The sequence below is a fragment of the Oreochromis niloticus genome, linkage group LG15, assembly GCF_001858045.2.
Source record: "Oreochromis niloticus isolate F11D_XX linkage group LG15, O_niloticus_UMD_NMBU, whole genome shotgun sequence".
Lineage (NCBI taxonomy): Eukaryota > Metazoa > Chordata > Actinopteri > Cichliformes > Cichlidae > Oreochromis > Oreochromis niloticus.
The window spans coordinates 22,451,141-22,465,312 of NC_031980.2; the positions used below are offsets into that span (position 1 = coordinate 22,451,141).

Sequence of the window (14,172 nt, forward strand, 5' to 3'; positions counted from 1 at the left end):
TGCATCTCGGTCTGAATCTGCTTTCTGGGTCCATCTTGGAGTTCGGCTCGTTCAATCATGGCGCAGGGAGCCTATGCTGCCCTCCCTCTTTGTGTCTAAACCAGTTTATCCAGTTAACTAAACAACTCTCAGACTGAGAAGTTTGTGCTAATGTTCTTCCATCATGTATTATAATCACCCTGCTGTACCATGTGCTCTCTCACTTCTAGTCGGCCCCACTGTTTTTCCCCCTGCATCAATAGGGTGGCAGTATTTCACAGAAAAATAAGGGTTCTCTGAATATATTCCTTGGGACTATGGCATACAGAGGCCATGATAGTGCCATTGCCTAGCCTGCAGAGATATGCGCACACTTCTTTGGATATGCTTTCCCAGACCATGATTGACCCAACATTCTCTACAGCTTCTCAAAGACAGTTTCACATCTGTCACATTTGCTTAGGACGAGGTTGCTCTCATAAGTAAAAACCACTGTGCACCACTGGTGGACCTGCTGATTCCTTTGATGTATGAAAAATGCCAGATGGGCTCCACAGTGCCAGACACAGGTGAGCACAGGGCCCACAAGAAGATATCGGGCCCTCAGGCCCAGGTTGTTAAACTTAATAGGAAAGCTTAGCAATGGTAGAAGATGCGATTGAAGCTGTGAACGATACCCAGGGGTAGCATCCATAATAAATACATGATAAAATCAGACCAAGAACTGAGCCCTGGGGAACCCTACATGCGAGAGTATATATGTATGAGAGTGACATGATCAGTGGTGTCAAAACCTTTCAGGTAGGTCTAGGGCTACAAAACAATGCAAATCCTTATTATATATATATATTTAGGAAGACAATAGACAGCAAACAGATATTTCACACTGAATTTTAAAGATAGTAATTTGCTAGGTTATGTAGTAGCAAGAGATAGAAACGCCATGTTAATCTTGTCCATTTCCATAAAGTCTTGCTTTAGCTTTTGGTCATCCAGCAGCAGTAAGTAGGCGGGCAAACAATGTCCACACACAGCCATAGGAAGTTTGCTAACTGTTTACTGCTGTGGGCAGTAAACAGTTAGCAAACAGGCAAAAAAACAAAGAAGTGGCCAATGCTGTCATATAATGTAGTATTTGCATGTGGTGTTATTGATTTTGTTTTAAAAATCCTTTTAAAGGGATTTCTTTTTAGCATGCTTAGTGTATAAAAAGTTGAAATTCAGAGAATTTGATTGATCTTTTATTATTTGTCATTGTCAGTACTCATTCTTGTAGAGAAAATACACCAAACAGACAAGTTTTAAATGCTTCTGAAACTAAAATAAAAATGTGGCAGAAATGAGGCATGAAAGCCACACATATCCACAACAACAACACAACAGAACACTACACCGTTCTTAAGCTGGCGAGGTGTGATTGCGAAGCCACACAGGTGCATACGCCTTCCCTGCCGCGGCACCGCTAACCACAACCCGCCACAAAAAACAATTTATCTTAAAATGTACATTAAATCAAATTTACTTTTGAATAGAGTTGAACAATTAAAAGATTCCACATCAGTCTCACAATTTGAAACTATGCAATTAGCAAGTCGCAAAAACTGCACTTAATCTACACTTTATACAGCACCAATCTAGATTAAAGCATGCAGCGCCAATAAAAATGTTTGCAATTTTTCTTATCAGTACTGCTGTTGAAAATGTGACAATCTCAAGGAGAGATACTACAGGGGAAAGCAAATGTTGTGCTGCATCAGTAATATGTCTTCTTTTAGACTTAGAGAAAACATTCAAAATATACTTGTAGTTCAATCTTTAGGAATACTTTGTCTACTTCATTTATAAAAATGCATTTAAACAATTAACAAGATAATACCTTGTGCTAAAACACAGCATATCAAAAATTTATTATTATTTATTGTATAAAATGCAACACAGAAATACACAGTTCGAGTTCATCTTTTGACCCATAATGTGGCTTTTCTTTTTTTTCCAGTTTTACAATGCATATCTTCAAACATTGTTTTCCCAATATAAATTATTCAGTCCCAAATTCATATGTTATTCAAACCCTGACTAAATATTTATTCAAAATATAGCAAAAAAAATTAAAAGTGTAAAATGTTTTGGCTGTTAGCAAAGTTTGGAATTCAGATCACGCAAAGTAAACTGACAGATAATATCTCATTTTTATATTAAACATAAGATGTCAGAAAAAGGAAAAATGTTACAATTATAGGTATAACTTGTTGTTTTTTGGGGGGGGGCTTTGTTGTTTTGTATTTTAGAATTTGTCTTTATGATTCATTTTGAAAAAAAAAAGATGATGTAGGTAGGTTCCTAAATGATCATCACAGTAATATCAAATAATATAAAGCATATTCTGATCATTAAAAATAACTGCCCCTGGCTTTTTGTATGCTTTTCATGTTCATGTAGATCCTGTTATCATCATTGGAGGCTTTGTCAAAGATGGAGAAAGTCTGTGCATCATCTTTATGGTAATTACTGTGAACCTGTAAGATATAGGAAAGCAGCACACACACACACACACACACACACACATAAATACATAATAAATACACACATAAAAAACTGCATAATTCTTCAGTCATCGGAAATCACAAATATCTCCACAAAACTTTTGCTGCTGTGATATTCGTTCTTGACCAATATTGGTACTTACCCGAGTTTTATTCCTGGTCTTCTTAATGGAGGAATAGGAAAGATCAGCTGCAGGATTAGCCTAGACATTAAAGATAACCAGAGGTGATATGTTAATATTTTTGATATCATAATTCTTGTAATTAACCTTTGCCTTCTTTTAGTATTTCCTAGTGTGCAGATGCAGAAAGAATTCTAGATCTGCTGTACGGGTTTTTTACACACACACACACACACACACACACACACACACACACACACACTAATGCATAATGTATTAGAGTTTTTTTCAATCGACACAATTATACACAGCAAATTTTAGTTGTTGAAATTTTTCTTCATGCAACAAAACTAACATTAAGCATAACCAATAAGACAGCTTACTGGGGCTTTGGAGGTCTCGTTTGTGTTACCAATGGTATCATAGAGAGCAGAATCAGCCTACGCAACAAAGACAGAAAGATATAGAAAATGAACATAAATACTCAAATACACCTCATTACTCAATTACTACAGGTACATTTATAGTTACAGTAGTAGTTCTAGCCACAGAGAAATTAACTATAGAAGTCATCGCTGTATAAACATCTTTGAATATTCAGTTTAAAACTTACAATTTCATCACTCTTCTGTCTTTTGTTCCCTAAAAAGACAAAATAGGGAAAATTTAAGTCCAACAACTTCATTAAAAAAAAGAATAATAATTATAATTTGTGTTTCTCAACTATAAATGGGGTGTTCTCACTTTTATTTCTCTTCCATCCAATGAGTGCCAGGATTATGAAGATTACTAGAAAACCACCCGCTAAAATGATCAGCATGTTTTTGGTTTGAACTGGAAAAAGATGTATTCAAAAATTAACAAAATATAGTTATTAATTACTATACATAATGTACCAGTTATCAACATGGTAAATGATTTATATCCAGTGTATTTTCACTAAATGGGAGAGCGAGAGAGATAGCCTTTCTTATTGCTCTAATTGCACCTGTGCAATATGGCATCACGTGGCACTGCCTGCCAGTATTTCAAATGTTTTGACAAGTGTTGATAGGGCTCGCTGAAGAAAAAACTGCTACATCCAAGTTATGTTAATTGTGGAAATAATTTATATATTTTTTAGTTTTTTTAAACATTTTTGCCTGATTGAGACAATGTGTTTCCAAAGTAATGTTAACCCTGTTTTTAGTGATGGTTTGATCTGTATTATTTACTCAGCATGTGATGATGTGCTGTGTGTCTCTAGAAACAGCTTTTTATGAAATAAACATAAACAGTTTTAATTTTTAGGTGTTCACACTGTACCTGTGTTTGAGGTTTTCTCTGATTCTGTGGTTGAATTGGTTTTACTTGTCATAGATGTGTTAGTCACTGATGAAGTTGTTGTTCTTGTGGTTGATGTAGCGCTTTTAGATTTAGGGACATTTGCTGATGTTGCATTTTTGGTTGTTGTTGATGTAATTATTCCTTTTGTTGTGTCCCCTTCTGAAATGTTAAAAAAATCCAGTGAGAAAACACACATTCACTATCTACAGTCATTAAACAAAAAACAGTGGCTCTTAAAATCACAAATCTATCAATAAAAAGACAAAACAATTCAACATGAAATCTCTTCAAACTTTTGATCATATTCTCACTTGTATGCAACAGCACTACTATACTATAAGATATGCAATACTTTGTATATACTGTAAATCACTCAAGCAGGACAAATAGACCAGACTGGTGAAATCATCACATTTTTTACTTTAAATCATTTGTAAAGAATAAAAACAAATGTTTTATCTTTATACTGAATCGTGGAGAAATTTAAGTCAAGGGAATGCATTGATCTTAATTAGATCAGAAAACTTATCCATGATCATAAATGAGCTATTAGATCCACTCACTGTAGGTGTTAAATGTTTAGATTTTTCCTTGATTTTTTTAAACCCTCATTAAATATACAGGTGTCAGCATAGGCCAAGATAATGTACTTATTTACTGTACTTTGAGTGTGCCTTAACAAAACAGTTAAAGCTGAAAATATTAATGTAAATACTCACCGTTAGTAACAAACAGGTAAGTCAGAGACTCTGAAACTTGCTGTCCTGATATGAACTGCCTGCAGCTGTAACCACCAGCGTCCTCAGCTCTGACCTTCTTTATGATCAGAGAACACTTCGGTGTAACACTCAGTCTGCCTGATTTGGATCCATTTTCTTTTGATATCTGCCCATGTTCAAACAGTGTTACTGTCGTTTTGCTTGCTGAGTCGGAAAAGAGCCAAGTAGTACTGTTATATCGATTGTGAAAATCTTTTCCATTTACACAAGGCAACGTGACTTTACCTCCAACTTTAGAGCTTAATTGTTGTGTAACTGCTGGTGACAAAAGTAGAGAAATGAAAATGATAAAGTTAGACTCAAACACAGCTTTTATATTGTATGTAGAACATGGTTTTATATTCATATATAAATGCACATGGTTGAAGAATTTCCTAAACTCATCATGTTAACTAAAAATAGTAAACAGTTTCAGTTACATGAGTATTACATCCTGAACCATCATTAGCAATGTCAGTATAGGTTTGATACATATTTTAAATATGTTTCTTTACCTGTAAATTGAAGCATCAAAATAAGAAGAAATTTAAATATTGCAAATTCAACCATTGTGCTTCTTTCTCTTCTTCTTTATTATAACCTTAAGTCTCAATGCTGCTGTACTTGTGTCTCAAGACAAGTGTAGAATCCAGCCTACTTCCTGTCTCCGTCTCATTGGGACTGGTGGTTTTCAGTCTAGGCAGATCACATTAACGTCTTCATTTTGTTCAATTTAAACTTATATCCTGTTTAAATCGAATTCACACTGTAATTTTTAGCATAATATTGGTGAATGAATAAATGTAAAGAATATAAACGTTTTGCTTCAGAACTAGTCTCTAATGAATCCACCATGCATTACTTTTATATTTCAAAATTAGCATATTTTTATCCTTTAACCATATATACTCGACCAGCTTGTACAAAAACATGTCACTATACAGTATGTGTGCTTCTTTGGGAAAATTGACATTTGTGCTTTTTAAACAGCAGGATTCATGCCAATGACTGATAGCACACATACCTATGAGGGAGTTGAACTTCTAACCCATTTCTGGGGGCTTTTTTTAAAATTTTTTTCTGAGAACTGAGTAGGAGGTGTTTTGATGACATTGTGGTTAATGTCAGCTCAGTTTGCATGCCATACACATGACAAAAATAAACATCAGGTGCAACCACACTGTCGTATCTAACTAATGTTAAGCTTATTTTAAATTGCGTGCGAGTCACAAACCCACAATCCTACTTCTTGGAAATGTAAAATGTTGACATAATGTGTAAAATGCTATATTACAAAGTTTAATGCATGATCCTACTGAGAATTTTGAAACAAATGGGGTATGAACGAATGCTGAGTGCACACAGTTAACACTTTAGTGAAGGAAGACCATTCTGCAGGTGGGAGAATGACTAACCTAGAGACACCTGCTTGCCTCTACAATGAAGGACAGAGTCTGCACTTTTATAACTGAGACTGAGCTGAAGAGAGGAAACATCGCCTTTTGCTTACAGGGTCAGGATGCAATTAATGGGAAAATTAACTTTGAATGTATTCACTTTTGAATTTGTTGCTGCAAGTGTGGCAAGCTTACAAAGACGAAGCTGGAGAGGGTTAAGTGTGATCATTTTCATTACCATTGCTATAATTGATTTGGCCATACAGGACTGAATAGCATGTTTAAAATACTTAACATGCTACAGGTTATTGCAATTATTGGGGACAAATTGTAAAGCATATATTCTTAGATTGTGATAAATATGCCACAGATTTAACCGGGAGAAAGATGATTGGAGTAGACCAGAGATCAGACCAGACCAGACATCAGAAACACCTTGACAGCATGAGAAAGTGGAAGTAATGTGAAGCTTAGACTTAGCCGGTAACACCTGTTATTGAACTTACACATAAGCTTCCTTTCAGTGCAGACGTACATGTTTATTTGAAGTTGCCAGTTGTGTTTGGCAAGTTTTTAATGGCATTATACACTGAAGCTATTGTGTATTGCTGTTGAAATAAACTGATTTTGTTGAAAATCCCCAAGCTTGAAACCCTGCCTCAAACATTTGTATTTTCCTCAGAAATTGGTCAAAATCCTGAAATCAATTTCACTTGTAGTTGGGAGTTTTGTCTTATAAGTGTCAAGGGGGCCAGAAGTCTGTACCAGAACTGGACTGAAGTGTGGGATGAAGTGAGGAGGCAGAATAGTTGAATTAATGAAGCTTTACTTACAACAACACAGAGAAAACAAAGAGAGACGAACCCCAACACCTTAGTGTGGCCTGATACGTGATATAATGCTTGGTGGGGGGACTACACAATACACTACAAAGCAGAGAATCCTAGCGTGGCAGCCTGAGGTATATTACATAAGCAGTGACTGGTGGAGTGGTGCTCACAGAGCGCACTACAGGGAGCGAGAGAGAGAGAAAAGGTGTTATTGGGTGCATGAGCTGGGTCATAGTGAATACTGAAATGGAGTGGCTTACTAAGACAGGTGAGGCTGAGGTTTGGAGAGGGAGACAAAGGTACAAGTTGGTGGCAGAGGAGTGTTTAGGAGGTCTAACCTGAGTTTTCAGGCCCCTGCGAGGGGTGGTGATGGCAGGAGGGCAGGCAGGTAGTGCGGTTGGTGATACTTCCTGGAGTGTGGCTAAGAATCCTGAGAGGGTTTGTGTCCAGAATCCAAAAGGTGAACGTTTTAACATTGCAGGTCTCTTTTATACTTTCACACACAACTGTATCTTTATCTTTACCTGTATCTTTCAGCTACAATGGCTTTCTTTGTCCCACCCGGGCTGTTGCTGGGCAGGGAAGACTTTCCATTATCTATGCTTCAGGAACCACCTAGGCTGGTCTTCTTGGGAGTTTGTCCTTCTACGTCCTAACATTTAGCAGATAACATATTGAAACATCATTAAGCATAGCTAAGCATTTTTCACCAGGTCAGATTGACACACACACATCCTTCATCTAAGGAACAAAAGGTTATACAAAATCCTACAGTGAAATTCTAACCACCTAAATCTAAATGTGAGGATAAACTAAACTTTCCGCTTTTACATCCCGCCCTTTGATTATTGTTTAATCATACAAAAATCACTAATGATTGTCAAGGTTATAATTCAACACCAATTAACATCAACAACATTGCATGCTCAGAGAGGTTTCACAATGTGCATCATTCAGGTGTTAAGACTGCATCCATCATCAACAGTATTAAACTTTACACATACTCATTGTCATTACAATCACTTTCCTCATCACTGTCCTTATCCTCTACACTACCTTCATCCTGAATTAATGGTAACTGCAGGTTAGCAAAATCCTTCTCCCTTGTCAGTGTGGTTGTGATTAATCTATTTATCAGCCTACGCAGACAGGGAATAAAACAGCAGCCACAGCATGTGAGTATAGCAACAAATGCAGCTGTGAACATTAACAGGGAGACCTTAACAGCCTTATACTCACCATAATAGTTAGTGAACCATTCATCTATTGGGTTGTTTATCCCAGAGTGTTCGGCCATTGTTAAGGACAGAGTTTTCAGTCCCTCCAAAGCTCTGGTTACTGAGCCATCTGGTGCAGTGCTGTTGGGAATGAAAGTACAGCACATAGGGCCTATCATGGTGCACACACCTCCTTTCTCAGCTAAAAGCATGTCTAGGGCCATTTTATTCTGCCAGGCCATTAGGGATGTGGTGGCCAGCTGTTTAGCTAGACCAAACACTGCATCCCTAGAAAGGTTGGCCAGTCCCTGGACATTATAATGTACATAATTTATCCTGTATATGTTTTTATTTGGGGTTATCCATCGGAAAATTGATTCAACCCCCCCCCGCGACTTGATAAGCTAATTTGTATTCATCAGGGACACCTCTAGGGACACCTATAGCATCTATGTAAGTTGGAGAGTTTTTAGTCAGATCAGAATCTTCTGACATGGTCCTACAGGTTCCACTCACAAGGGTCTCTGCAGTAGCAGGAGATCCCATTAACACTATAGGGCAGGGGTGGGCAATGAGGGCCGGTGTCCCTGCAGGTTTTAGATGTGTCCTCGAACCAACACAGCTGATTTAAATGGCTAAATTAGCTCCTCAACATGTCCTGAAGTTCTCCAGAGGCCTGGTAATGAACTAATCATGTGATTCAGGTGTGTTGACCCAAGGTGAGATCTAAAACCTGCAGGGACACCGGCCCTCGTGGACTGAGATTGCCCACCCCTGCTATAGGGAGTGTTAATCTCACAATAGTACAAGTTCCTGACCAACCACTGGGCAGAGTGTCTCTCAGGGTCTTGTCTCCACACCACCAGAAGAGGTCAGCATGAGCAACATTAATGCTGCTCATATTTGCCCATTCAGTGACATCTATTACCTCAGTGCACCATGCAGCGTCTGGGTTTCCTATAGGGGTAACACTTACCCTGGTTAAACAGGTGTAATTTCCGGCCCTTGGGGGAAAACAGAGGAGTGACACCCTTCGTGACAACTGGGAAAAGTGCACTTAAAATTTGGCAGTCATGACCCACCCCCCCCTTCATGTGGAGCTGTAACATGCAGTCAAATCCCAGCCTGTCCTCCCTGAACAATAAAGGGGCAGCCTCAGTGAACAGTGTGGGGCGCGCTGTAGAGCAGGCCACACACTCTGTCATGTTGTTTGTACTGGCTGTGTATGTTATCCAATCCAGCCAGGTGTTTTTATCTATGTACCCTGTTTCTACCTGTATCACGTCCTCTGGTGAGGATATGTTTACATACCTCACAAATGGGTCTCTGGAGGTCTCGTAGGCCAAATCTGTGACATTCACCCCCAGCCTTTGTGGTGCTGTAGTGCATTGACCTGAATGTAACCACCAACCGACAGTTCCCGCCTTAGAGTAAAGAACTACCTTAATTATCCCCATGCTATCTGTGCCTGCCTGGTCTACTCCGATAATCATGTAAAATGAGTCTTCAGATGGATCATAACATCGTTGTGAATATGCGATAGACCAGGGATTTTGTTTCAGACCATTTATGGTCAATAACAAGGGGTTGGATCTGGTCCCAGTCCCAACTCGGCCTCTCTTTAACGAGAAAAGCGCTGCAGTCTCCTTCAGATTACGTACCTCGTTTGGGCCCCAATAACTTGGTTGCGAGTGAGACCACACATCGTCCCAGCTACCGCACCAGCTTCGGTCTCCAGGTTCGGGCCGTCCCCTTGGTAGCCTACACAAATACACATCAGACCCTCTCCAACTGTCACCCTTTCCCTTGCAATTTATCACATTACACAAATCAAAACTGAAAGCTTGAGTGGTTGAATATAGATAGTGTAGTTCAAGGTGTCCGCCATACTTAGTCAGACATTTGTCTCTCTGCTCGTTGGCAGTTCCTCCTATTGTACAGACATCCCTGGGGCTTGGCATGGTGTTCAGCTGCAGGTCTCCCCAGATGCTCGACCACAAGGCAACCATCAGCCCTGTGAAGAGCACAAGGGCTACCCTGACAATGAGCTGCTTCTCGGTTCGGCACATCGTTGCAGGTAGAGGGTAGACTGCCTACTGCCTGGATGAGGTGCGGGGATTATTCTGCCCCGTGTGTTTTGTCTGGTTGTTCTTTCTGTGTCACAGGCGATTCCCCCTGTGAAGAGCTTACAATGACGTGGATCCACTTGCCGCGACCTTCACTGCTGTCTGAGTGGTTAGTAGGACTTGGAATGGGCCCAACCAGCGTTTTGCCTTCGAGTGTTTCCTTCTGATATCTTTCACCAGCAACCAGTCGCCTGACTTGAAAGGGTGCAGGGTCCCTCTGCTGGTCTGGGCCGGACTGCCTTCACTGTCTGGTGTATCTGCGAGAGAGTCTTGGGGAGATTTTGACAATACACAGTCATTTCACTGTTACATAGCTCTGTAGACATCCCTGTCCACTTTGGGGGAGCGCTTTTGGCCATGAGAGGCCAGTTTCTTCACACCATTTTGCTAGTTTGGTTTTCAAAGTGTCTTTCACTATTTCTATAGCCCCTCCAGATTGTGGGTTATATGCACAATGTGTTTGTAATCTAAACCCCAATCTCACACTGATTTCTTCGGTGCCTGATTTATAAAATGGGTGCCATCATCACTTGTGATTTTCTCTGGGATACCCCATCTGGAGATGATCTCTGATAGGAGGGCTTTTGCCACTGCGCTGCCATCTGCATGCTTAAATCTAAATATGAGGATAAACCCAAATTTTCCCCATTACAAAGGTCAACTTAATGATTTAATGGTTGAAAATTGAAAAAAAGCCTTATAAACTCAGAAACTAAGATTGTTACTGTTCTTAGTGTTGTATGCATTACCAACATAACGAAAGAACTATGTTAAGATTTAAAATATCATGTCATGTCGCTACTTCTTCAGTCACCTTTCTCACTCACTGTGTTAATAGACCTTTCTGTATTGAATCATACTTGTTATTAATCTCTCCCTCTTTTCCACAGCATGTCTTTTATCCTGTCTTCCTTCTCTCATTCCAACTGGTCACAGCAGATGGCCGCCCCTCCCTGAGCCTGGTTCTGCCGGAGGTTTTATCCTGTTAAAAGGGAGTTTTTCCTTCTCACTGTCCAAAAAGTGCTTGCTCATAGGGGGGCATATGATTGTTGGGATTCTCTCTGTAAGTGTTATTGTAGGGTCTACCTTACAATATAAAGTGCCTTGAGGCGACTGTTGTTGTGATTTGGCGCTGTATAAATAAAACTGAATTAAATTAAATGTTGACCTCTGACCTTTTTTCCAAGGTCAATAGATTCGTCTGACAGTCAAACTGATAATTATGCTGTATAGAGCTACTGAAAATATTTTTTTTTTTTACTGTCATTGTTTGCTCTGACAACAATGACATTACATGATATTACTTTGGATCTTTCATAAAAGTTCTTGTGGAAATATATTTTAATTAGATTTCAAGTTGAAAACAAGGACATAAATATTCACTCTTAATAACTCCCTCTTTTAGGTGTTTTCCTAATTAAAACTGTCTGTAGTCATAATGACCATCATCCTCAGCTTTGTCCTTTTATAATGTGAGAAAGGTTTTCTGCAACACTTGCACTGCTTTATTTAGCTGTGGCATCTTTGGCAGCCGGTGCTAAATTCCTGTGTTACAGCAGCATTATTGTTTTATTGTTTCTCTAATGAATTAAGAGCCAGGTATTATTGTGACATCTTTCATGAACATCTTTTCCATTTTCACAAGGTAAAGTGACTTCACCTCCAACTCTGACAGTAAATTTAATTTCTTCAAGGTGCTGCTGTTGAGGAAACAGCAAACACAGCACTTTTCGTGAGTAATTGATACTTAACAAACTAAACAGTAATATAAATAATACAAGTAATACAAGTTTTTGATAGTTGTTTAAATATATGTTATATTTATATGTTTCCTTACCTTTAAGTAAAACAATCAAAAATAGAGAGATATTAAAAAACTTTGCTCCAAATTCTGAGCTTTTTCTTCTTTTATCTCCTGTTCTCACGCTAGCATCTGTCAAAGGTTCCTGTTGCACTCTGTCAGGAGCACAAATGTGGTATCTACTTCCTGTGGTTAATGTCTCGTCCCCATGAGACTATAGTGTTGTTTATTTTGGTTTAGTTTAGTTAGCATTTATTAGATGTTTGATACTTGGCAATGCTGATACTATTTTAGAGGTGTGAAAAATGATGCCGCTTCTGTTTTTCTGAGAACTGAGAAGCACTCTGGCGAGTGTGGGAGTCTGGTCACAAATCACAAGATAATCATCAGGTGTGATCAAAACAATGATGTCAGTCCCAACTAATCTATGATTATTTTTGTGAGACTTATTAAATTGAAATGCAAAAAAATGTTGCCAAACTTTAAATATAATAATTGCTAAATGCTTTGTATATGTGTGTGTGTGTGTGTGTGTGTGTGTGTGTGTGTGTGTGTGTGTTGGTGTTTGGGGGGGGGGCTGTCTTTGTGTGTGTGTGTCTCTTGTGTTTAGAGCTATAATAGAATAGAATAGAATTCAACTTTATTGTCACTGCACATGTCACAGGTACAGGGCAACGAAATGCAGTTTGCATCCATCCAGAAGTGCTTTAGCCATGATATAGATATATTACAATATATATTAGCAATAATATAGATATGTAAGTATATTACAGAAATGGGTCTATTATGGTATGTTATAATGTACACGGTATGAAGTATGTTATGAATATTCTATAACTATAAGTATGTACAGGCTGTAGTGAGTACAAGCTATGTACAGGCTATGAACAGGATATAAATATGAAAAAAACTATACAGAATATGAAATAAAAAACTATACAGAAATATGAGATATACAGTTATACAGAAATGTGAACTAGGCAAGTTATAAACAGTTGTAGGATTAAAAATTATTGTATGTACAGAATGATTATTTACACAGAACTATACAGTAGTGCAGTTAAGATAAGTGAGATATGTGGATAATTTCTACAGAGGCTATATAAAGTGCTAGTGGTTGTGAGTGGTGGTTCAGTCCATGTTATTATTGTGTGTTTGAGGGTACGGTTGTCCATTGTGTGTGTGTGTAGGTGGTTGTGGGTGTGTGTATGTTCAGTCCATGAGTTTAACGTGGGTCAGATGTCAGGAGGCAGAGTTCAGGAGTCTGACAGCTGTGGGGAAGAAGCTGGCCGTTTATCAATGCCCAAGTACGCGAGTACGTACTCGCGTTCTCGGTGAGTATGTACTCGCCGAGAACGCATGGGAGTACGTACCCGCCGAGAACGCGAGCACGGACTCGCGATATGTACAATTGGAACACCTGCGTACGTGATGATGTCACAGGTCCGGAGTTTTTACTGCCGTCCCCTCCTAATTTAACTGTGAGTAACATGTTATGAAGCCTAACTTTAATCACAGCCAAACCGGTTTACTCAGGAACAAATAAAACACTGAAATAAACCAAACATTAACATTTAGAAGTGATCTAAGTGACTCATATATCATTTTTAACCTCAGTAGTGAAACCTCTATTAATAAAAATAGTGTACATGTACATACGTGTACATACCTTAATAAAAACAAGCAGGTGAGATGTTAGAACGCTTTTATTTCTATTCTAGTGGACACTCAATACTATAGACAGCTGCTGGAGTTTCTTTAACCTGAGTAGTGACAAGCGAGCGGGGGGGGGGGGGTTGAAAACGATGTGCGGGGAGTCCGCTGTTGAGTTTTGGACGAAATGCATTCTGGGATATATAGCTGTCCCAAGTCCACACCGATGCATGCTCGATAAAACGGGCGGATCGAGAACACATCCGGGACTTTTTCGCGTTCTCGGCTTGATGCGTACTTCGAATTGGAACAGTACTTGGTCTCCGACTGATGACGTATCACGAGTACACGAGAACGCAAGTACGCACAAGTACGCATATTGATAAACGCCCGCTGTTCCAGTATCTTGTGGTCTTAGTC

General features: G+C 38.9%; 1 protein-coding gene and 1 long non-coding RNA gene across 3 annotated transcripts; both read right to left on the reverse strand.

Moving 5' to 3' along the window:
• Positions 1-1,207: 1,207 nt before the first annotated feature.
• Positions 1,208-8,384, reverse strand: LOC102081923 (uncharacterized). Its single transcript, XR_003214226.1, has 10 exons — positions 8,195-8,384; positions 7,480-7,552; positions 7,294-7,385; positions 4,690-5,007; positions 3,950-4,129; positions 3,389-3,478; positions 3,258-3,286; positions 3,028-3,084; positions 2,666-2,725; positions 1,208-2,495 (listed from the first exon to the last, which is right to left on the reverse strand). It is a non-coding gene; the product is annotated as an uncharacterized LOC102081923 (long non-coding RNA).
• A 552-nt stretch (positions 8,385-8,936) lies between these two features.
• LOC109194722 (uncharacterized) lies at positions 8,937-12,259 on the reverse strand. 2 transcript variants are annotated; one of them, XM_019345458.1, is made up of 3 exons: positions 12,136-12,259; positions 10,063-10,567; positions 8,937-9,933 (listed from the first exon to the last, which is right to left on the reverse strand). In XM_019345458.1, exons 2-3 carry the CDS (start codon positions 10,239-10,241, stop codon positions 9,102-9,104), a joined length of 1,011 nt encoding a protein of 336 aa, XP_019201003.1. In that variant the 5' UTR covers positions 10,242-10,567; positions 12,136-12,259; the 3' UTR covers positions 8,937-9,101. The 2 variants fall into 2 exon arrangements, with proteins under 2 accessions (XP_019201003.1, XP_019201002.1); XM_019345457.1 differs by having other exon boundaries at positions 8,937-10,567.
• Positions 12,260-14,172: the final 1,913 nt, after the last annotated feature.